The 26,686-nt window shown below is 40.2% G+C and overlaps 1 protein-coding gene across 1 annotated transcript in view; it reads right to left on the bottom strand.

Moving 5' to 3' along the window:
• Positions 1-26,686, bottom strand: part of ctnnd2a (catenin (cadherin-associated protein), delta 2a) — a 208,383-nt gene that overhangs the window by 135,709 nt on the left and 45,988 nt on the right. The window contains 1 exon segment of the mRNA XM_034132641.1: positions 12,801-12,913. Within this exon segment, the coding sequence (XP_033988532.1) occupies positions 12,801-12,913 (113 nt within the window).

The following is a 26,686-nucleotide window of genomic DNA, read 5'->3' as shown; positions in this document are numbered from 1 at the left end:
AGGTGCTAGATGTGTTAAAGTCCACATTTGCGAACATCTTGACAAAACAGATGCAGAAAATATGCTACGATTTGATTTAGTACTGAGTGTGTGAAATAAGACTCTTGAGTGAGAAAGTGACCGTGACCATGTGTAGGTTATTTTTTAGTATTTTTCTATTTATCATTCATCTGATTGTATCTGCAAACACAAAAATACAGAAAGCATGACCCTCCATTGATTTTACGCTCATTCCATAACCAGAAATCCAATCTAATTTCTAAAATCATGTCCATTAAATGTGAGAGCACAAAGGAATAGTTTCTCCATGCATGAAAGAACAGAAGCAAACAGTGGTAAACACAGGCCTGCAGATTGTGCTACAGCATATTGATTGCAGCAAATCAGTGTGTGTTTGTTTTACTGTTTTGATTGCAATGTTGAGGGAGTAAATTGATATTCAGTCTACAGCTCACTTTCATGGTGAAGACACTAAATCACTAAATGTACATCTGATACTTTTTGAAGTTATAAGATATTCAGCTTTTATTCTAAATCTACCTTGGTAATGAGATAATTGTTATTGACCTTTCACACTTCAGGTAGGACAGAGATTAACACTGAAATGTACATTAAAAAGCAGGATTTTCCATTTATAGTGTAACATGATTGCTTTGTTGGGATTCTCTAGAAAAATGGCAGTAGTCACGTTTGATATCATGCAACCAATTGTTCAATGGGAGGTCTGTTAATGCTTCACACTGGTTTGAGTTTATGACACAATTTCTCATGAAAAGGCTCAAAGCACTGGAGATGACAAATAACACATAAAAAAGACAGGACCAGGAAGAAGCAAAAAGTAGTAAGTAGAACAAAGAAATGGCACTATAAATGTGTCTGAAAATCTATCTACACTACACAAATGACCATTGTTGTTACAAATCAATAAGGACAATACAAATGTTGGAAACTACATTTAGAGTTAATATGTGAACAACATTTCTTCACATGGGATTTCACACCTATCCTGCTTCTTTGAATTTCTTCGTATTACTCATATACAAGTCAAAACCTCAAGAGTATGACTCTCCACAGGAATATATCTAGGTAATGTCAGTTTCAAATCATTGAGTGACTCTCACCACTAGGGAAACTGACTGACTCATTGGGTTACAATGCAAACAAAAATCAATTTGGGAGCATCTAGAGCAGGTGATAAAAGTCACAATGAGAAGTGTAATCACAATATCCAGGTCTGTCTCTCGGGAGGACTCTGCCCCCACATCCAAACCCTCGCCCACAGGAAATAAACTTGCCAACTTTATTGCGTTAATCTAAATTCTCTATGAAGTCTTTGTGAGAATATGATACTCTGTGCAGCATAGCACAGTGTAGTGCATTCACTACTTTCTGTTTCAACTAATTAATACAATCAATCATTTGTCATTCTGTTTGCTTTCAAACTGCTGAAGGCTTTAGTATTCATGTAGGCACCAGAGTTAACGATGCAGAATAAAGGCTTGAATCTAAACAGACACTTGTATTTTGCTTTTGTTGTTTGTCCTCTTCACACTTTTAGAAGAGATTAATGACAAACTTTTGGTGTGGCTCACAGAGTTAATGTGAGAAACTTGGGTTTTTGAAGACACCGGGCACAAATGTGTGCACACACATAGACACCAAAACAATCAGTCAGTCACACACACACACACACACACACACACACACACACACACACACACACACACACACACACACACACACACACACACACACACACACACACACACACACACACACACACACACACACACACACACACACACACACACACACACACACACACACACACACACACACACACACACACACACACACACACACACACACACACACACACACACACACACACACACACACACACACACACACACACCTGCAAAGCCTCCACTATGAAATCTTCTCAAACTGCTCCAGGCACTGATTCCTTTTGCCTCAGGCTATGACGCCTCAAGAGTGAAAACTCACTCTTATTTTTTCGCTCTCCCTCTCAGTGTCTGTCTTTGTCTCATACACATGCACACTTGTCTTATACATTTGCTGTATATTTTTTATATCTATTAAATATTTAATTTTTACTGAATCCTAAACATTATTTTGTTCAGAGAAAATCTCTTTAAATTCCAGAGATTCCATAACTGATTAGAAAACACATTCCAGGTATTATTGTTTTAAGTGTAGAATAATGTAATATTGTGTTAATCCCTGAGGCATACTATTGCATGTAGTACTACACTTAATATACATTGCAAGGAATAACCTCTCCTCTGCACTGTGATCACTATTTTGTATTAGATCCATAGCTGTTATGAATTAAGTTGTCTTTTTTTTTTTTTAAACCAGCATACTTTAATCCTGTTAAATGTAAACCTTTTCTCATACTGGCACCACACACACTCAAACACAGAAAAATACATGTCTACAAGACAGCAGACAGGGGGCGGACAGTCAGGTCGTCACACAAGCCTGATCCATCGCACACACACTAACACACACACACACACACACACATACACACCCAACACACACATCATAAAAAGCACCATAATAGCCTGTCGAGCTTTCTGAGTGTGGTCAACAAAACATCTCAGTGTCTGTACGGATGAATGCACACACACCTTTTTTAATCATTCCTGTTGAATTGACAGCAAAGCAGAGACCATAATCCCTCAAAAATGCATACTAATACCTGCCTTCACTGACACACAAACCCTCCATCAGACTAATTATTGCACACCAAAGTCAAAAGGCACTGCTAAACCAAAAGAGGCACATTGAAAGTTTTACATGATTAGTTCAGGGTCAATTCATGCATCAACATTGAAGATGTCAACGAGCAGCAAAACACATTGTTACTCAGACGAACATGGCAACATAAACACACTAACAAATCCAACTGATGCAGTCTTCCTTATGGCCAATAAGTCGCATATAAATCTCCTTGTTTTGACCTTTAATTACATCGCTCCCGAGGGCCAATCATTGTCAAAAAGAAAATGCCAAAAGCAGCAACAAGATGCATCATATGTCCACATGTGGTTCAAATGTGATCTGAGATGTCTAATGAATAACTGACAGATGATTGACATTGGAAACTTCACACGAACACAATATTATCATGGGGACTTTTATGGCCATTGATGTCAATAATAAAGCATAACAGACAACATGTGTTCAAAAGCTATCCGGTGTCTGATTATATAAGCTCTGGGGAGACATTACCTTCCACAGTATTTGTTCATAAGCACATTTTTCTTCTGTTTCAATGCTTCTCCCCAGACTTTCGCTGTTCTTTCTCCTCACCTTGCTTTGTGGAATCAGTTTCTTCCTTGGTCTGTCTTTTCTGTTTATCTCCCTCTGTCTTTGTTTTGTTTCAGTGTTTCTCCCTCTCTTTCTATTACACTCCCTCTCTCTCTGTTTTTCTCTCTGTCTGCCTCTTTGGCATCATTTGGTTGGTTCTTATCTATTCTCACCACTATCTGGTGTTGGAGGAAGATAAGCATGCATTTGCATGTTTAATGAACCAAACACCCTCAGCTTGAGGACAGTCATGCACACACGGCTGCATATACACACACACATGGCTGCATAGACACACACACACACAAACACACACACACTCACGCACACACACACACACACACACACACACACACACACACAGAGCTGCTGTTGGCCCTGAAGGCCTCCGTCTCCTTGCCACTGACATGGAGTCGCCAGCTGCTAACTCTACAGGAGCAAACATGGCCTCTGTACTCGCCTTCACATCTAAAGCTGGAGTGACATATTCGATATAAACAAATTACTTGGAATTGTATTTGATTCTTAGAGAACAAAGTATCTAACAATATAATGTGAGAAGATACCATCAGTTCCACAATCCCACATACTACAAACCACATATTTCTATTTAAAAGCAAAATCAGAAAGTCAGTCTTCAATCACAAAAATGAGCTGATGTTTAAGGATGATACCCATTCAATGAAAAACTGAAATGTGTAACAATAATTAGTAGCACCCTAAGTGGTTCCCACTTTAGCACATTGTTTCTAAAAAGCAAGAAACGTGTGAGTGGCAGAGCCTCCACTCTACTGTTCAAGAGATCAGCCATCGACTGGACAAGCAAGATTTAAGCTCTCAGTGTACTTGGCATACATTGGCTGTACTTAAGTGTCCCTGAGCAACAATCAATCCCTAAATCCCTGCCTGCACTTGACTGCTGGGCTTTAGCTGACTGACCCTTCACTTAAGTGTTGGGAATGCTAAGATGCAGCATTGTAGCAACACGAATGACATCAATGAGAAAAGTGTCTTAGATAGCCTGGATGCCTTTAACATTCGATTAAAAAGCGAAACCGGCTGCAAAAGTTATTTTAAGGACACAAACCCAAATGTAAAATGTGGGGTTCCAACATACAGTGAAATGTGTCACGAGGAGAAGAAAAATTGCTAACTAAAATGTGAAATGTAATTTAGGAGAAAAGAATGATAGATAGAGGTAGAGGTGAAACAACAGAGGGAGAGGCAGACAGAAAGATAGACAGTGGTGTGAGAGATGTCGCCACCTGCCACCATTTTTCTCCTCTCCTCTTGGAAATGCATCATCAGTCATTAGGGGAAGGCATGACTCGCGGTATCATCATCATTCACACAGACACACACACACACACAGAACAAAACACAAGGCGTATTTAAGGTGTAATGCAGCGGCCTATAATTTGAGTTTTCTCTATGCAGCATTTTGCTGAGCTTATAAAACCGCCCGCAGCTAATGGTGTGATGGATCCCTCTATTATCCCCCAATGCAGGAGGAGAGAGTGGGGTGTGGTAAGATAAAGGAAGGTAATTGGATAGTATTTTAGCCGTGGCAAAACAGGAGGGTGGTCAGCAAAAGAAAGACAACAGAAGATGATGTCAGAAAGGACCCATCCAATAAATACAACATAAAGAAATCCACCTATGTGAGTAACGTGTTTCTGTAAAATAATTTCAGAATACGGTGATACAATAATAACTATTGTACAAAAATGATTAGAATATATTAAGTTCACATTTAAGGCATTATAAAATTATATTTTAATTCAAACTACATTCAGTAGTCCTTGTTCTGTATATCCAACACAATCATCAGGTCAAAAAACAAGAAAACATTACACATTAAGAGCAGGATTTTTCATTTCTAATGTAACACGATTGCTTTGGTTGGATTCTTGTCTTGAGGTCTGTTAATGCTTCACTTTATAAAACGGACAAGTAAAATCAAGCAATCTGATTGGTTCTTAGCCGTGGTATACTGAGCGTATACCACGGGTAGAATTGTAAGTTACTTTTCACAACAACTCAGTATCCCTCCGCGTCTGAGATAAACAGTATACAGTTGGGCTGAAAAGCAAACTGCCTGCAGTTTGCTTTTCAAACTGGAACAAGAAAGCAGCGGAGAAGTAACGGGGCAGAAACCCTCCTTTTTACGCAACGGTCCAGACATAGACATCAAACGGCAAAAACATATTCAGTGTGCAGTTCCTTTGGCATTAGGGCAGGGATATTTAGCTACGTGAAGAGCAGGTAGACCAACTGGAAAAGTATCACCATTCAAAAGCTTTCTGATGCGGGTCTTGAAACAAAGCAGAGAAATGATGACCGTTAGTGGCCACAGGTGCGAAAGCTCTCTCCAGAGCTACTGGAAGCCGAATCTCGGGGACCAGAGAAAGTGGAGCAATATTCTCGCCACGCCAAGCAACAGCCTAGAACAACCTCAGCCTATACAAGTAACCACGTAAGCCATGCTACTGATGCTGGACAGTTTTTCAGTGGGTGCACAATAAACGGCAACATACACATTAATGTAAATAAATAGCCAAATAATGGATCAACGCTTTCTGTCTAATATGTTCGCTAGCTGTTGTTAGTGTTGTTGCATAGCAACCACCTCGCACTATGTTTCGTGCAGAAGGCAACAGAGGGACTATTTTATTTTGAACATCATTATTTACTAATAAAAACTATTTAAATTAGAGTGTGTATTTTTCTTTCATATTGCCACACTTGGTAACCGTTTTATAAAAGCAATAGCTCACTTCAGGCCGTGATATATGCTCATTATATCACAGCTAAGGGGCGTGGTTCGGCCCGACGCGAAGCGGAGGGTCGACAACCCCCTTAGCTGTGATATAATGAGCATATATCACGGCCTGTCGTGAGCTATTGCTTAATTATAACACACAGATAAATACATACAATACCGGCAAAACGTATTATGTTACCATCTGCCCCTCAGCCTGCCCTTGTGCATAATGCTTATTAGTCAATGTGTGCAGGCTGAACTAAGATGGCGAATATGGCAAAGTCATACAAAAGGGTTGTAGTACGAAGCGAGATGAATGGGTTACCCGTGTATAATGAGCCTGAAGTCAGAGTCTTCAATGTCACAAAGGTGGCTTCTTTAAACTGGCTTTGTGTAATACAATCGTCTATATAAAGTACCTTTCACTAATGAACTTGTTTGGAGTTGTCTTTTACTGACAATAAACTCTATGGGAGTAGATATAGATTCATTAGGATATATATCTAAAGTTATCGAGTCATGTTTAGTAATTACAGTAGCACAAACTGTATGCATTGCATTGTTTTCAGAAAATAAGTTGGAGCAAAATGTGGTTCAATGACAAGCAGGGACTTTTCTCCATTTGTTTCTGGCTCTCCCAATGAGTGTGGAGTCTATTAGCTGCTGTGATCAACCTCAGTGTGAGAGGAATAAGCCTGGGCCAGTGGTGTGGAAGTCTGCTCCTCAGGGTAGGACAACTGTAATGTCAAGTAAGACTGTTTGCTCCTCAGAGGAGTCATGGGTGGAGGGTGAGGAAATGTGTGTGTGTGGGTCTGTTGGTGAATGCTGCACAAAGTGAGGCACTGGTCCCTGCTGGTGTGGAACTAAATGTCACAGCTTGATTAGAATAAATAGTCTCTGGGACTGGGCAGCATCATGCAGCAGAGGCAAGCATGTGTGTGTGGTGACTCATTGCTTTTGTTCCCTCTCTCACTCTCTGTTGAGCACAAACACACACACACACTTGGGCTCTCAGGCTTTACCTTTCTCTGACCTACCCGAGGGGGCTTTGGCTTTGGGTTTGAGACGTGAAAGTCTGGACAACACAAACAGAAAGCTGTTACTGCCTCAGGACATGAACTTTACACCTCACGCTTCCTCCTCCTCAATCACACACACACACACACACACACACACACACACACACACACACACACACACACACACACACACACACACACACACACACACACACACACACACACACACACACACACACACACACACACACCACACACACACACACACACACACACACACACACACACACACACACACACACACACACACACACACACACACACACACACACACACACACACACACACACACACACACACACACACACACACACACACACACACACACACACACACACACCTCTCCATCACTATTTCTGTGTATCTGGTCAATTAACAATAAGCAATACTTTTAGGTGCATACTTGTTTTGCAGCATCTAAAACAAACAGTTAAATAAAATTAAAAAACACTCGCCAAAGGGAATGTCTGGTCAACAGAGCTCATCACAAAGAACCATAGTAAGGTGAACTAATATTCGTAACACATGAGGATGAAATATAGAGGTGATAGTGAGAGGTGTGTAGAGGGAAAGCAAGACAATTCTGAGGAAAAATGAAACAATGAGGGAGAGAAAGAGGGAGAGAGAAGAGGAAACTAATAAATCAATGAACCTATTCTGTGGCTGCCACAGGGTAATGAAAGCTATTTATTAGCCATACATCCATTTCTCTGCCTCCTCTCTATGTCCTTCCTCTCTCTTTCTTTCATCCACTCTTTCTATGATGCTTTCCCCCCGCCCCCAGGATTGATACTCTCGTCTCCCTCCACTAAACGCTAACAATTCCATTAAGCACAACAAAACGCTCATTTAGAGGTCACATTTGTTTCGCTCAACTTTGCTCGTCTTCTGCATGCAAACTGAGGGGCTGCCTGCCGGGATTCCTATTATCTGACATGACCTTTCTGCTTTCAAATAATTGGCGAATCATGATTGGCTTGCTACTCCCTTTTTCTTTAATGACATGGCTTTAAAAGAACTGCACACTGTCTCATTCTCACTGTGAAATATTTGCTCTGAAGCATAACTGATTGCTGTAATATCCACATTTCGTCATCTATCATATCATATATGCAAAAATACTCTATAACACTAGCCACAAGACACAAAGCTGGTACTATATTTTCCAGTAGCCAGTGGAATATGAAAACAACACGATTCATTTTGGCCAGTGAATCCATAAGCTTACGTGACATCCCATATATGGCCTTAATAATCTATTGCCCCGAGTCACGATTAGCTTTGCAGCCCGCTTCACATCATTTCCTCAACAGTTCACGGGCAGTGCTTTACTGCACCAATAATGTATCCCAGAATGCCTAGCAAGGTCACTGCAAGGCAGAAAACAACTCCAGGACCTTTAATGATCTGAATGCGTAGAAGAATTGTAATTTTATCGGCCTTACATATCAGTGAACTGCAAAAACCCTGGAGAGGCACATATAACACATCCTGCTATCTGATGGTCACTGCCATATTAGCGAAGGTTGACCCAGACCATCGCCAAGAGTCCGACCAGGAGGTTACAAACTCTACAAATCTAACATCCTGGAGATTTTGGAATAACATCGTATGGAAAACATTAGCTGTAGTTTTTAACCATTCTTCTATGCAATGTAAAACTCAAACATCTTGGTATCTCCAGACTCCATGTGAACTTTTCCCTCTAAATCCAGCTAAAGTATACTGTTCATCACAGGCAAATGACATGTGATTATTAATTATTATAATGAAATCTCCTTCCTCTACATACAGCTACTAATCCTGGTGAAACGACTTCCATTAGCAGGGAAGACTTATGCAGCTTGTGCTGTATTGTTTTTGGTCTTGGCATTGCCATAGATGGTGAAAAATGGATGAATACTAAGTGAAATTCATCAAAAATAAATTAAGTACTATACTCCTTTAAAAGAGCACTGAAGGCTTGAGCTGCACTGCCGGTGAGGCAGAAAAGACAGCAGGAGCAAATGTTTCCCGCTGGCTGCCACTTACCACTAATGTTAGAAAAATGATAAATGAGTCTCGGCATGGTGTTGGAGTCTACGTATTTGTGTGTGAAATGCGAATGTGCAAGTGTGCCAGTGTGAGTTTCCTTCCTGTAAAGTGTTGTGTTGCATGCCAACGGTTCACAGTGTGAACAGATGTTAGTCAGTAATGCCCTGGGTTTCTGCACCACAGTCAGGCATTTTGTAGGGTCCTCAGCTCTGAGGAGGAGTCCGTAGAGATGCCTGAATTGCTTTATCGAGCGGAACACAACTAAGGACACACAGGCTCGCAGCGGCTGCCAAGAACACACAGACACGCAAACACAAACACAGCCATCGCTCCAAGCATGCAACAGAAACCCACAAAAAAAGAGTGTACCCACATATCTGGAAAATTACTACACAAAACCAACACAGGAAAAAGCAGGGTAGCAGGGTACCAGGTACAGTAGTTTGTGCTTGTGAGTTGGCTTTCACCCGGACAGAGTAATGGACCCACTGCTGAGTGAAAATGTTGGCTGCCGCTTGAAGCCCACAGACAATCCTGTCTAAGAGACTAAAGACTGTCATTAAGGAGGATACACAACTTTAGAAAGATAAGACAAGAGTAGCTTTTCGTGAAATGTCCAAAAATGCTATATAAAAAAAATAAAAGACCCCTAGTCTCTTTTGAACTCTTTTAGTGTTCCCAATCCAGCTACCATGTCTTCCTTTTTAGATGTTTTACCTTGTGCTTCATTATAACACCTTTTCACTCAGAGCCAGTCACCACACTCTATATATAGCTTCTGCCTGTCACTGAGACACTGATGAAGAAGAGGACAATGAGTGGTGATGTGGAGACCATGGGAAAGGTTATCGCTGTCGCTTTGAATAGCATCACACTCTCTCTGATCATTCACAGTTATATTGCACACACTAATAGCTATACTTAGGCTTTGAGTAAAAAAGGAAAAACAGGCTGCGTTTAAATTTGAATAGAGATGGTGTCAATCAAAGTCAAATAAAATATAAAAATGGGTTAACTCAGAGGTGAGCTGTCACATGTGTATGCCAGCACAAAAGGGAAAACAAATGCACATCACTTGGTTCAGTTGACAAGCATTGACAAATTTGAGCGCACAGAGGGATGGATGTGGATTCATATAGTGAGCTGTCAGCAGATAAAAGCTTAGCTAAGCCAATCCTCTCTATCTGATGTGATAATCATTAGATGATGCAACTATGAGAAAGCACACTTCACAGCACACAGTGTATTGCAGGCACAGGCACATATGCACAACACAAGATATTCTCACAGGCATTAAGCAATACACCAAAACAACTGCAAAAGTTCAAAAAAATATGATAAAGTGCTACATTCACACACGTGTTACACATGCTGAGGACTTACAGATCATTTTGCCAGTACAAACTAATATTTTTGTATAATATAAAAAAGAAAGCCACACATTATCTAAAAAGCTCCAGACAAGCTTTCCTAATATCTATACCACAGACAGACTCTTGCATATTTGTTTTCTTATCTCCCTTTTGGTTAATAAGCCAAACAAATCTTGTCAAGAATAACAAGAAAGAACAGAGTAAAAAGTGAGATGACACTTTGGTAAACGTAATTCAAATACATAAATATGTAGATAGTAGATTGATAGATAGATATATTTGTATAAATAAGACTGGAACCCTAGTTTTTAAAACACTTGTTTTATAGCCATCTATTTAAATAACAATAAGTTCATCCAAAACACATTTCATAAAAAATGGGATTCAATATATTCCCAAAAGTGAATACAAAATACAGAATGTATTTAAAAGATCATCTCTCTAAGGTCACTTTGCCAATATCTCAGTACTGTAAATCTTGAAAACGCAATTACTTTGTCTTTGAAGTTGGTGTTTGGGTTATTTTTTAATCAGTCTCCAGGTTTATTAGCAAATAAGGACATGTTAACACAAACCAAGGAAGGAAGGCTATAAAAGTTTCACCAGAAAGTCTCATCTGAGACTCAGCTGCAAACAGAATGAACAGGAAAAGTTCAAAAATGTCTTTTTTTCCCAGTGTGCTCCAGTTCCCTGCCCCCCTCAGGGTTCTGTACTCATTCAATAAGCTGCCTGAGGGAGTCAAAGTGATGCTGAATTTATATCAACCTGACTCTTTGACATCACAGCAAAAATGAATGCAAAAACAAAATGCATGCACATACACCAAACTTTCTACCAAACTTTAGTTTCACTAATGATTTGTATTTACAGGGAGGAACAGCCTGTGTGAAGGAAAATGTGGAGGGATAGATATTTAGTATGAGAAGGGTAGATGTTGCACTGAAGGTTTGAGCTGTTAGCATGAAATGCAAAATTAGCATACTATTTGCATACATCTCCTCTCCTCCATCAATCCTTCATCGTTGCTCCCTTTTCCTGTTAAGAGCTCTCTTCCCTTCATCAGAAAATTATTTTGCAATAGAAAGGTCAGTCTTTAATTGGGGGACATAATTAAGTATTTTGAAGGGTTTCAGGGCTGCGGTTAATATGCTAATTATGCTGTAATATGATGAAAGGGGTTCCAAGCAGTGTAATACTGAGGCCTGACCTAATTCTCTCTTGCAAAGCAAAGACTCTAAGAGGACTTTTTGTGATCATAAATGTGTGGGTGAAGGTGTGTGCTGTCACACCCTCACCAGTGTTGCTGAGGCTTGTGTTGATGTATCTGTTGTATCAAGCCCTCAGGAACGTATCATGGTGTGACAGTGCTGTATGTGAGTGTGTATGTTTGTCAAGTGTTATCATATTCTCATATCGTTATGTCATGCGTCTGTCTGTACAGTATGTGTGTAAAGCTCCCCCATGCAAGACCATCGCTGTGTATGTGTACTTGTGTGTGAGTGTGCTTATCTGTGTGTGTGATTTTGCCTGCAACCACAGTGTTGTCCTAATCCATCCAGCTGATAAATGCACCCCACAGCAGGGGGAACACTGTTCTTTTACAGAAGCATCAATCCACAGATCTGGGGAGAAAACACCCAGGGTGTGTGTGTGTGTGTGTGTGTGTGTGTGTGTGTGTGTGTGTGTGTGTGTGTGTGTGTGTGTGTGTGTGTGTGTGTGTGTGTGTGTGTGTGTGTGTGTGTGTGTGTGGTGTGTGTGTGTGTGTGTGTGTGTGTGTGTGTGTGTGTGTGTGTGTGTGTGTGTGTGTGTGTGTGTGTGTGTGTGTGTGTGTGTGTGTGTGTGTGTGGGGGCATATAATGGTGCAGTCAGCGTTGGTGTCGTAAAGGACCCAGAACCGTTTCCATCATGCTACCACATACACTTGTGAGGGCAGTTGGGGGATGGGGGGGTGCACACTGACATACATACAGACCTAAGAGAAAAATGTTTCACAATCTTTTGTATGTTTTATAAAAGAGGGGACATTATTACCCCCCACATTCTCATAAACAGACAGAATGTATGGTTTACCTGAACATGTTTAGGGACACACACACAAGCACAGACAGTTTCTACACAACAGCACAACCACAACACATAAAAGATGTGGAGCTTGTGTTACCTCATTTCCCTCCCCACCATCCACACAGAGGAAAAGGGTTTGCATGTTACCTGATGCTGCTCATGCTGTCAGCCTCTGATCCCAGCTTGCATCGCTCCAGCTGTGTGGCGACAATCTGACGCTCAGCCTCAAGTTCCCTGGTCAGGCGTTCAAACTGAAGCTCCTGAAGAGATAGAGAAAGACAAAGTGTGTGTTAGAAAGAGCAGGAAGCCAGGAAGCTCTGTATATATTTACTAAAACTAAAACTAAATTATAATTCCCAACTGATTGTCTATCAGTGGGAAAGGGTATGAGTATAAAGCTATTAAAACAATAGATATCCCTTTTCAATGTCAATGTATGATAAGTAACCTTTCAAGCAAACTTGACAGTATACGAACAGTATTTTGAAGTGAATAATAAGCTGCTTTGGGACTGCTGCCTACTTGTCGTGGGGAGAAGTGAAACATTGTCAGCCGCAGGTCACGGAAACAGCCTAGGGATGGAAGACAGCTTTGCCGTGACAGTTAAAACTGAAGTGTGATCATTAACACGAGTGTGATTGACAGGTAGGAAAAGGGGTGAGGCAGAGTGACTTGTTGAACGCGTTCTAAGAAGCTCTTTAATCGTAACTGCTGTGTGTTGCGTGATGGTTGTCAACTTGAGTAGTTAAAGCACTCCCCCTGAAACTGGGTGACAAACCGTTAATATAGCTAACAATTAATAACAGTGGGACATTTTTCCCTTTATTTATTAATAAATTCTAACATTTTAAAAACACAATCTTAAAAAGTAGATCACAATGGTTTTAAGTGCATTTTTCTCTACAGGGTAAATGATAACAGGAGCCCTTTGTTGACAAAATGATGACATATTTACTGGCTGGTAATAGTGGACTAGGTGTGAGGAATAAGAATAATACAAACTAACTGTACGGTGTACATCACCACTCCTCCGTCGTGTACCTCAGCGTTGTTGACAATGGGGAAGACATGTCTATTGCCATTACTGAGATAGTTTTGCAGAATTGTGAAGACCGATCACATGGTATTATAAACATATATCCGATAAGCACTCAACCTCATGAACATAAAAAAGGACTTCAGGGATTCCTCAAAGTAGATGCTTGTGTTGTTGTTTTTTACTCGCTTCTTCTTTCTGTCTACACGCAGCCTCAAGTGATTTGATGTGCGGCCACGCCACAGTCTGGCGGGTTGCATGTTCCTGTCAGGTTTCACCCATGCCAACACTCTGCTGGGAGCTGAGGCTGCATGCATGGTAGATTACCCCTGAATGCATCACTCTTAACCCGATCCTGTTTGTGTGTATGCTGATGCATTAGCTATTTACTGACAGATCCATATCAGTCATTTAGCTATGAGCCAGACAGATGAGATTTGAAAGCAGCAATCACTGTGTGTAAGTGTGTGCATGCATGTGTGCGCGTGTTGCATTCAAGTTAATCACAGCCACATGGACGCAGATCAATAGTGCAGTGAACTCACCCCACTGAAGATATAGACAGAGTGCATGTGTGTGCGAGGTTCAGAGAGTGTATGCTGGTTTGATTGGTTTTCTCAAAGCCATTTGAAGCTCTGAATGTGTTGAGTCGCTATCTCAAGTCTCCAACCTCAATCCCCTTTCCTCCCCAACACTACAGTGCACAATGCAATTCATCTCCCTCTCTCGCACTCACCCCTTTTTCACGCACGCTTACAGCAGCCACTTACTCATAAATATGCACACTCTTTTCCTCTTTCCCTGTTTTCCTCTTGTAACCACATTGTGTCCCTGCCGTCTCCCTTTTCCTCTCTCTTCCTCTCACATACACACTCACAAGCATTCACTTCAGTGCCAAAAAGCAAGCCCCCAACACATTCATATGTAGTACTAGCAGTGATAGTACATTGATCTCCCAGTAGGAAGTTCCTTTATCTGGGTATATGAAAATGCTTCAGCACACTGCTCATATGCTGTAAGTTCAGAAAAAGATTGTTAATAAGTATAATTTGTGCCAATGCACTACTAGACAGGAAAAACCCATCTCATTTGTTCAATCTTCTCTCCATTCCTGCAACAAGATACACCTCGTACATGTGAATAACAAAGTAGCAGGTTAAGCCAGCCCTATCATTTGCAAAGCAAAGTGATGCTGGGAATTTGAGCAGGGTCTATTTAACCCTCTGGACCAGTAACTCACAGTTTTGTTTTACAGCGAGGCGCTTCGCTTCAAAGTCCTTCTCTGCTCCCCACAGCAGACTGCTTTGTCACCTTGTTTAGCACGGCTGCAATGGTTTTAAATCCTCACGGTGTAAAAATGTAAATCCCTGCACCAAAGGCAGCATTATGCTAATTAATGATATATAATGTCTCAACAGTAAAGCATATTAAACGCCTTTTTAGATCACATGGAAATGCTTGGATGAAAAACCAGAAAACTGTTTGGCCAGTTCTGTCTTGGGGTAAAATGTGTTAAATTATGCATAACCTTGTCACACATTTTATGAATTCGAACCCTCTGCCTTAGGAACCGGTATGCTGTTGATATGTTACGATCAATGATGTCTTTGAGGATGAAATGCTACTGACAAAGATTTTTAAAAGCACCTTCATGAATAGCCAAGGGATAGTAGCAGTATGTTTGCCAGATGAGAGAGTTTAACTGACTGAAACCACACAACAGCAAAAGTGGACATTTGAAACATCATGGACCTCATGCAGAATATGTCGGAACAGAAGATGCTTTGTTCAGTTATCTTTGCATACTACTGTAAAACTTTGTTGTTTGAGCAGCATTCACTTCAGGCAAAAACAGCTTCTCCAACACAGTGTCAGAACAGTCAGCAACACTGCCATAACAACTATACTAGTCATCTTTAAAAAAATATATACTGTAAGGAACTTATCATTAAGTCTCAGACGTTTCAGCACACATCTGCCAGCTGAATAATTTGAATAAGTAAAAGCTTTCTCACTCTGTCTGAAAATGATGAAGCGCAGTAAAAGCCACCTGACACATAGAAAATCTACAGATGGATGAAAAGGAAATTAATATGTGCTGGTTTTGTGAAGAATTATTGTAAGTAAGCTTGGCATTTACTGCAACAGTTTCTGACACAATGTGAATGTAATTGGAATGAAAAATAAGTATAAAAAGGGAATTCAGCTTTGTATGCCAAGATGAATTGGTGTTAATTATAAATATTAAAACACATATGGACATAAAGGCGTCTCATATAACTACCTGTGTCCACTGAGACAAATGTAACATTTGTGATATTGGGCTATATAAATAAACATTGATTGATTGATTGATGATTGACTGTGCCACAAAGCTGCTAAAAGCTTAATGCTTGCATAACAGCTGTATGATTATGCACTTAGCGAAGTACATTTAGACGAGCAGTCGTTTTCTTCTCCTGCTATACATTTAAAAACGACAACCAAGCTGTTTCTCTGCTGGAGGCCTTTTATCTTCTCTACCCTCGCTTTGAAATGTTACATGCTTCGAACCAAGAACTCGCTAAAATGCTGAGGCTGGATCGTGATATAAAGTTGATAAACTTTACATCGTCAAAATTGATTTCAATGGATATTCTTTTCATACAAGTTAAGTTAGCTTGTGTCTAATTGCTAAAAGAATTGTGTTTTGTGTAGTAGTGTATTTTACCTTGGTATGTGCACAGACTACAGTTGTATAGATCCATGATGAGTTGGGAGTTGGCTGGTGCTCTTTCCACTTCCTCTGTGGGTTTCTATCATAACGCACGTACGATTCCACTAAGTCGTGTATGTGTTTTGTGTGTGTCACCACCTCCTTCTCAGGAATGAACAGGAGACAAAAAGCAGCGCCCACAGAGGTCTCTATGGCAACTGTAGACCTAAGGCATTATGAACTGGGTCCTGACTCCACCCACACAGAGTCCCTGCCCTTTGCAGGTACATACACAGAGGTGTCTGGTGTGCATTTAGGTCTCTCTGATATAAAAGGCTAACTAAAGCATGTAGCTTAGTGAGCAATAGTTACTTAACTGACACCCCAGCATTTATCTCATTAGGCAAGTTATTCTAATCAACAGCTGCACCGCCAGAAATACATTGTTACAGCTCTCTCCATCTTCTGCTTTTGTATCTCAACACACAGCTGTGTTTGAAAACTTAAACTGAAGAAACATTTCAAGAAATCAAAAAGGATAAACCACATTCTCCAACATAAAATCCTACCCTCAAACTACTGAAATGTAAAGATAATGAAGCTAATTAAAAACATTTTTTAAATGTTGATTTGGAAGCACTATCACTAAATTGCTGAATTACATTTTCATAATGGCACCTTCTACATGTGTGTGTGTAATCAAATGCTCGGCTAGAAGACAGGAACATGTTTCTAGAGACATCAGTACCAGGTGGACAGCCTTATGACTTCAAATCTTGATCAACAATATATAGTATTTTTTAATAATGTTCCAAAAGCAATAAAAAGACAATTAATATAGTGTGGGCTAACATGTTAGGAGAGAATGCAGGAATGCATACCAATGGCCCATGTATCAGAGCTTTAAATGGGATTAATAGCAGCCATGGCTGTATAGCTCTTTCTCCTAAAAGCTCAATTCCCCCACTGTGTGCTGTCTGCGCGTGACTGTGAGTGTCTACAGATAAGGCTCAATCATTATAAAGTGGCCTATGGGCAGCTATTAACAGTGCTGTTTTTGGATGGGAGACAAAAGGCTATCAAAAAGAGCTATGACCTTCTGGTTGAGAAGTAACTCTCTCTCTCTCTTTCATTCTTTCTCTCCCCTTCCTCAATTTAGTGAAGACGAATGAAAACAACTGAGATGAGATGAGTGGGAAAGAAGATCTGGTAAAAAGGTCACTCTTCTCCTCAGTCACTCCCATGCATATTACAATTCCCCACAGAGTATCAACCACCCTTCTTCCTGCTTTCTAAACGTACAGCTGTGGTTCATGTAGCATAGGTATGGTTCAAATGTAGCTGAGATTAATTTCTGCCCCATCCCTCCCCCTCTGCTTGTCTTGTCCGTCAGTTTAATGATGAGTGCGAAAAGTCAGCCATGAGCCAGGAGAGAAGCAGCAAAGGGAGGGAAAGAACCGGAGGAGAGAAGACAGGAGAGTGAGACGTCTCTGTTGATAAGTCACATGATATGATGGCCGAGGGAGGGACACCTGATCCACTCCCTCTGTGTGTGCAAGAAAGGGAGAACAAGATACAGAGAAGGAGAAGACAGACAGATTACTAGAATGGCCTTATCATGTTAATGACTTTTTATTCCAAACAATGTTGGTATTGTAAGTCGGAGACTGAACACTATGTTTTAATGTTACCTGCCATGGGGCGTGTGAGGGTTTTCTTTTTAATCTTGAAAAGAGAACATAATAAATGACTTGAAATAAAGGCTTTGGCGTTGAAAATCAAAACGCTTTATCCATTTAGACGTATTGAAATATATGATATGTAAATCACTGTAAAAGGTTTTGCCTTTAATTTTATTTTATGTTGGCTTTGTGAACTTAAAGGTGGGGTATGTAATTTTGGAGCAACCAGCTCGAGTGCGCTAGAATTTGTACTTCAGACTTCCTTACAGAGCCCCTCCTCCAACACACACAAACGCGCACATGACCAATGAGGGCACGAGATAAGTTTGTGCACAGATGAAAGGCTGACAGGCAGGTAGGCCATCCAGTTATTTTAGCTGGGCCGGCTAAAATGATTGGTCGTGCCTTTTACAGTACTACGGCTTCCACAGATGAAATGTTTGTATGTATTTATTGTCAAAGCATTTAATGTATTCATTGCTATCGGGATGTTAAGAGCATTCCATGGAATATAACAAAAAGTGTTTCTGAAATAAATTACATACCCCACCTTTAAGCTTTGTGTTTTGATCAGTTCATTGTTAAGGGAGATCTGATTGGTTGGCTATTAACAGGTTTAAAACAGTTTTGCCGTATAATCTACTACTTTATATGGAGATAAAACAAAGAACTGCAGACTGTTATGTTGTTTATAATTCATGCAAAACTACAGCAAGTATGGTAGGTCATCAAAGTGCGTAGTCTAACGACTAACAGGCTATTACTGGGTGGTCAGATAGGGTTAATAGGAATGTATGGGGTCGGCTGTATGGTCAGTGTGGGTCCTCATATCGAGAGGAGAACGTGAGTGTGTGTGTTTCATGCTTGCATGAGTGTGCCTGCATCGATGTGTTTTTCTGCCTGTGTGTGAAACTGTGTGTAGGTGTGTTTGCAGGTGTGTTTGCAGGTGCCCTAGCCATCTGGCAAATGGTGATACTAGACAAAGAAATATTACACAGCCCAGTCTGGCTCTATTCTGCATTAACTCTGCTCATTAACACATTTATTTTTCAATAACACATGATTAATTATTGTTGTACACCAGGGATAGTCCTTCATATCGCAGTGATGACTGACCTTTTCTGTATCAGTCCACTTCTAACGAAATGTAATTTACATCAGTTGCAAATCCTAAGGGATTTTCTCTAATGTGATTACAGGTAAGCCAGTAATGCAATGGGCAGCACATCAGTACGGATATTAAGGTCTTTCCCTAAAAGGGACGGGGCTCATAATCAACACATTTACTACTAGTCAGGTCATACTTCTCTTTTGATAAAGAAACAATGAGTCCATCTGTGCTATGGGCCTAACAAAAAATACATATTACTAGTGTAGAGCAATCAACAACCTAAGGATGGATGAGTGTCCTTCTTTTATAATCGGTGTTTGTTAAAATTGGATTTGGTGTGGACAGTTTTGGAACCAATTATCAGTAATACTATTTGCATGACTCATTATACTGCCAGTGTGTTTCACTAAGGAGGCAGCTGACAGGAAGTGTTGGCAAAAAATGGTTTAAGCTTTCGCTAGCTGTAAAATACGGATAAATTGACCAAATGTTTAGGTTGATATATTTATGATACACCTGTTTAAAAGGGTTAAACCTAGTGTATTCGTTCTGAAAATAAGACATCTATTTAATTTATTTGTAGATATTAAAGTGTTGTAAATTGTTGATGTTTTAGACTCTCAAAGGAGAACTTGTGCTTTTTATAAAAAAGTTATAATCATCTTGCATGTTATGCTGCGTTCGGGTTATTTTGAGTTCTACTAAAACTTTTAGTGCGAGTCCTAGGAGTGATTCTGGGTTGTTTGATACATATGAGGCCAGGATTAAAGTATCTCTGCTCCATGCAAACAGAAAGTTCAGGAAAACAGCTTCAAAGACAGACAAATCAAAGAGCCACATCACTAAACAGCTGAAAATAAGCAATTCATGAGGCTGGGTCCAGGCTAATGGTTTGTCACTGCATGAAAAACACTGAAGATATAAGCCATATTTTTATGAATAAAACTTCCAAACCATGGGCACGGTACCGAAAACACAACCAGTAGAAGAATCTGTATTGTTTTGGATTTTAATGCATCTTTAAAAAACTGCACAGACTTTAGACGTATGACTGCCAACAGCTGGGCCATAACAGTTTTATATGCATTATAAATATTCAACACACAAACACAGCACAACTCTGACAGATCTCTCCCTCGTTAAATTATTTAAGGGCTCAGTAGGCAAAATGAAATCATCTCTCTGTTAGTCTCCAATTTCGCTCTCTCCCTTACTCTGTCAATCTTTCAGACTCTCTCCTTGTTTGTGTATGTCAGTCTCTTTTTCATTGTGCTGAAAATAGGAAAGCCTGAGCAGCCTAAAAACAAACTAAGTGGGATGTCAGGCTGACACACACACACACACACACACACCAATTATTAGCCATATATTAGCATAGCTTTGTTCTGTCAAAGTAACGTGGGACTAGAACCAAATAAAAGGGAATACTGAAAAAGAAAAAGGCAAAGTTTGCAGAGGGAAGGATAGGCAGTGAATTTTCCTCTGATGTTTTTTGACACAAACTACAACATTTCTGATACACTGCTGAGTATAGCTAAGCCATGTTTAAGTATCACTGCACCTTTTACTTTTCCATTATATCATTGTCAAATCTAGTCATGCTAAAGAATGGCAGCGCATACGATAATGTCATGTGTCATGCACACGTGCAAAATGTAGACCAAAGTGTCCTCATTGCTGACCCTGCCAGAGTGTTTTTACATATTTTCTTAATCCTCCTACCTCAGTGCACTTGTTGTTCTCTGGCCTTTTCAAAAGTCTGGACCTTGTCTCATGCTGCTTTAAAAACCCTTGTACAAATGGCCATTGTCAAGACTCTGTAGGAGCAGAAGCGTACTTTTTAATTGGCAGTACAGAGAAAAATGGCTTAGTAGATTTTGTTAAGCCTATTTTTTCAAGCCCTTGAATGCCTGTGTGTGTTCATTGGTGCATGTTTGATTTGGAGTGTGTGAACCTGTTGGTAAAGTGCTACAGTGATTAACTCCTTCAGGATTAACTGTCTAGAGTCAGAGATTTCGTTTTTGCATGAGGAGCGCAAACTAATTCAACTCTCTCTCTGAATACCGTGTTGAACTGTATTTCCATTTTGATGAATTGTTTGATTTAGTGCACAGTATATGATAAGGAAGACAATACAACCCGCTGTTTCCATTGTAAATACTCTCCCCCTATTCCTCTCTTTCCCTTGCTCTCTATTAAATAACCATTTCAATAATACCCACCAAGGCAAGCAGACATCGACAAACATAATATTGTATTCCCCTGATAAAAGACTCTCCTTGCACACATACAGACAACAGTGCAGAGCGATAGATCAAAGCATAACACATCATTTTGTTTCTGCAGAGCTGAAACTACAGTATGTAAAACCGAATACCACAGTCTCAAGTTACAGGGAAGTTGCTTTCTATAACAAAAGCATTTCTACAGTACAGCCTCCTTACTGTCGGGGTCAGGACGGATGGTATGGCATAACACCATCATTATAAAAAAATGCAGACATAGCCTTTCTTCAACCGCCTATTTAGAAATCCTACATAATCTCAACTCAATTGTATTCAGCTTTGATGGTACTTTATTAACCCAATTTAGGCTTCCGTATTTATTTATTATGTTGATCCTGCATTGGTGTCAGTTGGTCAATTCGATTCAGCCATTAAGTTATTAGGTCATATTGATTTAATGAGGTTTGCTGCCAAACCCAAGTATTTAAATAAGGTCCCTTGTTAAAAATCAGACAATACACAATTAGTCCACCTTGTGGCAAGTCATCTGCTGTGTTTTCAGCAATCTTGACCTTGGTGGATTAACAGAAAATAAATGTCCAATTAGCCTAATTATCATGTAAGGGTGTATACTGTATAGCAACAAGACATATATATGGCAGAAGATAGTTAAAAAGATCAATGTAAAGACAGCATGGAGATTAGGAAATCTAGATTTTTGCTCAAAAGATGTTAACTGAAATCCCAAGACTGGTTCAGAAAATGTATCAAAGTCTATCACCTCTAGATTTGTTTGTATCTGGCCCTATTAGGTCTATACAACTTGACCCCCAATGTGTGGTGTGAGTGTGAGTGTGAGTGTGAGTGTGAGTGTGAGTGTGTGTGTGTGTGTGTGTGTGTGTGTGTGTGTGTGTGTGTGTGTGTGTGTGTGTTGGCTCCATGACAGCAGCGTAGAAGACAGCATGATTGGGTTCACACTCAGTGAGTATGGGTTTGGCCACAGACAAAATGTCACTTGGAAAATGTCACTGCCTAAATGCCATTGCAGCTCTATGTGCACGTGCGTCTGTGTGTGTGTGTGTGTGTGTGTGTGTGTGTGTGTGTGTGTGTGTGTGTGTGTGTGTGTGTGTGTGTGTGTGGTGTGTGTGTGTGTGTGTGTGTGTGTGTGTGTGTGTGTGTGTGGTGTCTACCAGCTATCTCCAAACTTGCTCAGTTGGCAGCATATTTTTTTCTGGCAATGTAGAGATGCACCAACGGTTAAGTGTTTTCCAAATTCACTGATGAATCTGCAGTGCTGTGTATATTGGCAGCCAGACGCAACATCTGGCTTCAATTGACATCTTGTTGAGCTCGTGTACACCATATTTTGGCATGCATTTTAAATACATACCCAGAAAGACTTGGTAATTTGTCGTCTATTTTTTCTGCAAGGCTTATTATTTAAGAATTGTGTTGTAGCACATGTTCTTTGGAACATTCTGAGTAAGAGAAAATAGTCGTTGCTAGTTACTGTCAGTATTTTAAACAAGACAAAGTGAAATTGTGCAAGATGTCAATGGGATATATTTCATTTGCTATTCAAGAGACACATTGTTTTTACCCAGCTGGTATGGTGGAGGCCTAAAGATTAGAGAAATGGCTTGTGACCAAAACACTGAAATTTAGACTTTCTCAGACCAGCTGGGAATTCTGGGCGACTAAAGTGAACGTGTAAACACTGAGTCTTCTCTTCACATTTACTGGCAGTGTGCCCTTGAGCAGAGCACTCTTTCTTTTGGCTCCAGTGGAACAGCTCAGAGATATAAAGTATAGCAGGAGACTGTGGCTAAACTGGGCAGCTGCCAGGTGAGACTGTGAGCAAGTGCATGAATATGAAGTACAGCAATGCTGAAAAAGAGCAAGCATGCTCAGCAAAACCTTTCCATGAACAAAATGATGTTCAAAAAAACACACTTATTCACCCAGCAAGTGTCTTCCCTGCATTCCTTGTCAGCTCTTTCTCCTCCTGTCCCCCATCTCCACCACATAATGTGACAGGGGACTCCAGAGAGGCCCCAAAGGTCATCCATTCCCTAGCAATCACAAACACTTGTTTTGATAGATTAGCCTGAGCAAGCACGCTCACATCCTCGCACAGGTCCAGGCCAACATATGCAGACACATATGCATGCTTGCTTTAACAATACACACTAACATACGCATGCACCCAAAAATACAGAAGACAACAATCAGCTGACTGTAGAAAAGCAACACAGTGTTTAAGACAAGATAAGTAAATACCTGCTGAAAAACTAAGTAGCACGCATAAGTGAAGCTACAGCCAAAAAGCTTGAAGGCTTATACATTGACTTTTCTATTGTGTAAAAAACATTGGTTGGCCTTCTGCTATTTACTGGATTTGAAAAGAGAAACAAGTAATGGAAAACTTCAGTCCATGGCAAACCTTTTACTGTATGAACACATAAAGACAACACACGATGTTGCACATTGAGTACTTTTCCATTGGCCTCTTACGGCCCGTCCACACGGCGGCGTGCGTTGAAGCTTCAACGCTTCTGCCCATTCACTTTGAATGGGGTGACGTCACGTTTCGCCGAACTGCATTGTGGGAGCGAATCATATGCCAGTACAAGCTCTAGCCAATCAAACCGCGTGCTTGTGTGTCCGGGGCGGGAGATTCATGTGATTGGTTGTTGGTCGAGTTTCAGCCCCCCCCCCGCCGGCAAGCGACAACGCACGCCGCCGTGTGGACAGGCCGTAAAGGAAGTGGAAATGAAGAGAAAGAACACACACATCAACATCCAGAGAACGAGTTCCTCCCCCACTGAAGTGTTGTTGTTGATTAGAGGCTGCAAGATCATGTTTGTCTATGTGTGAGTAATCCCATTTGTGAGCTAGCATGTGTCTGCATGCGTTTCTCAGTCTGGATTATTTTCTGTGGGTCTGCAGTAGAAAGTAAATTTGTTTTTCTTCTGCAGTGTAGCCTGCACATGTGAGTGTGGGTTTGTATGGACATGAGTGTGTGTGCAGGTACATGTCAGAATCGGAGTATGTGTAACTGAGTATATGACAGATACAGTGTGTTAGTCCCTAAACCTAATCCAGAGCTGCAATCATAACGATGATAATATCGCAGACAGGCCCTTCGGCACAGTTTTCTACGATGTGCTAAGAGCTTAACAAGCTTCTCTGCCAGCAACATGTCTTTGTTGAGTCCATTCACAACGGTAGAATAAGCATCCACAATTACTACAAAGCTAAAGTGTGAAGCCCATTTAATGTAAAGTGAATTGACAGACACAATGAAACAAACAGCGCGATAATAGAACAAACTTTGGGTACTAACTTGTGCATGTGTGTGTGTGACAGAGAAAAACAGTAGGAGGTCACTAAACTGGCCTCTTTTTGTAAATCATTTCTTTATACTTAAAGCTTCTTAAAGCATCACTTATTCTTCCTCCCCTCTCCACTCCATGTGTAGATAAGTGCCAGTGCTCTTCATAGTCAAATGTCAAGTGCTCATTCTGGTTCGAGGTAGCTACCATGAGGAGCTGCCCCTTGTACTTGTCAAAAATGTCACTTGAATCAGTTTTAATCCTTCTGAGGCTCCTTTTGACCGGTACTCACATTTCCTCGACAACATCAACATCGGCAGGGGGGAGCCATTTATCACCATGTTGGATTTGTTCATTTTTTTTTATCTATGTTTTAAACTGAACATTTAACATTAGACCAGGGCCTAAATGTAACTGCATTAAAAGCTATTGTAAAATATGTGTTTTACATACTGTGAGAGTTTATCAATCAGCAATTTCATTATGAATGCATGCTCTCACTGTATAAACCATTTTTAAGGTTCTGCAGGTAGTTGAATTCCAACCGTTGTCATTCTTGTTCAAATTATGCCTATTTCTCTAAATGATATACACTTTATGACTAACCTAGAAAACCTATTCTATTTGAACATCAGTGTTTCCATGGCACAGTCACAATATCAGTACTACCATGACATTTCTGAGTTTCCTAAATGAATGGGAAATCAGATGAACTGCTTGTTTTCAGTCAAATGCAAGCTAAGATGATTCACTGCTATAGGAGGCGCTATTTTTCCGCCAGGACAGATCACTGAACAGACTGCCATTTGCCACAACGTGAGAAGGCTCTCATAAATCTGTAACAGGCTGCCACTGCCCTCATCTCTAAATCAAACTAATTAAATATATCAGGAGATTTATTGTTGCTTATAAACTAACTTAGATGAGATTACTCACAGGCAGGGGCGGGCGTGTTTGGGGCCTTAAAATACCCTGAGTAGTTTGTAGGTGTTTAGACACATGATATATTAATCAAAAATGTCCCTGTAGATACACAAACAATAGGCAATAACAATTAGCTTATTAATTACAAGGAAGATTACATGTAACAGAAGCACCATAAGTGGGAGTTACAGGATTTGATTATCAATCGGGACAGGAGGTTTTGAAAACATGGTAACGTTTACATGCATGTAAATAGAATTGTGTTGCATCTGCAATGCAAACTTCGTCATGTATGTTGATAAAGAGCTGCGCAGTGTATATTCTCAGTACCTGTGGTTTACTCATACAGTAAACATCACCAAATACCTACATAACTCTTTAGAATCGGCTGCCCATGCATCGCTATCTTATTATTACTTGCAAAAGTTTTCAACCCCTTCCTGCTTTCTGTTGAAGTCTAAACCAATCTGTGTCAAATTCGCTGTCCATGGTGCTGATTTAGAAACTGCAACAAATTGACCAGTATAGAGAGCAGTGCATTTAGTAACACAACACATGCACACACAAAGTTTTTCAAATATGATTTTAGATAAGTGACAATGCTTTTGGGTTATTCTTTTTAAATGTTATTAATAATGAGCTCCATACAAATGACAGATTGGGACCACTCCCTGCTAGACCTGGCTATATGTGTTAGTGTTAACACTAACACACCTTGTGTTAAAAGTATCAAATAATGTGTTCTCCCTAGGATACGTGTTGACATTCGACATGTCTTTCTCAGGAGTGCTCACATGTTTTAACAAATACTGTTGGAAAAGTGTGCTCTGCTTTCACCTCAACTACTGCATAACTTTCCCTAACTATGAATGTTTAGAGGTGCACAGTTATTCCTGTTTTTAGGATTCATTTATCCAAATATTTGTCTTCCATTTGGTCCTTTTTTCATTTAAAACAGAAGACAATGTTTAACTGAACACAAAGACACACGGGGTCAGAACCACAAAGAGAAAAAAATCTCTCTC

This window comes from Trematomus bernacchii, unplaced genomic scaffold (assembly GCF_902827165.1).
Source record: "Trematomus bernacchii unplaced genomic scaffold, fTreBer1.1, whole genome shotgun sequence".
Lineage (NCBI taxonomy): Eukaryota > Metazoa > Chordata > Actinopteri > Perciformes > Nototheniidae > Trematomus > Trematomus bernacchii.
Note: the sequence above shows the minus strand (reverse complement) of the source record. Positions and strands in the feature narration are given on the sequence as shown.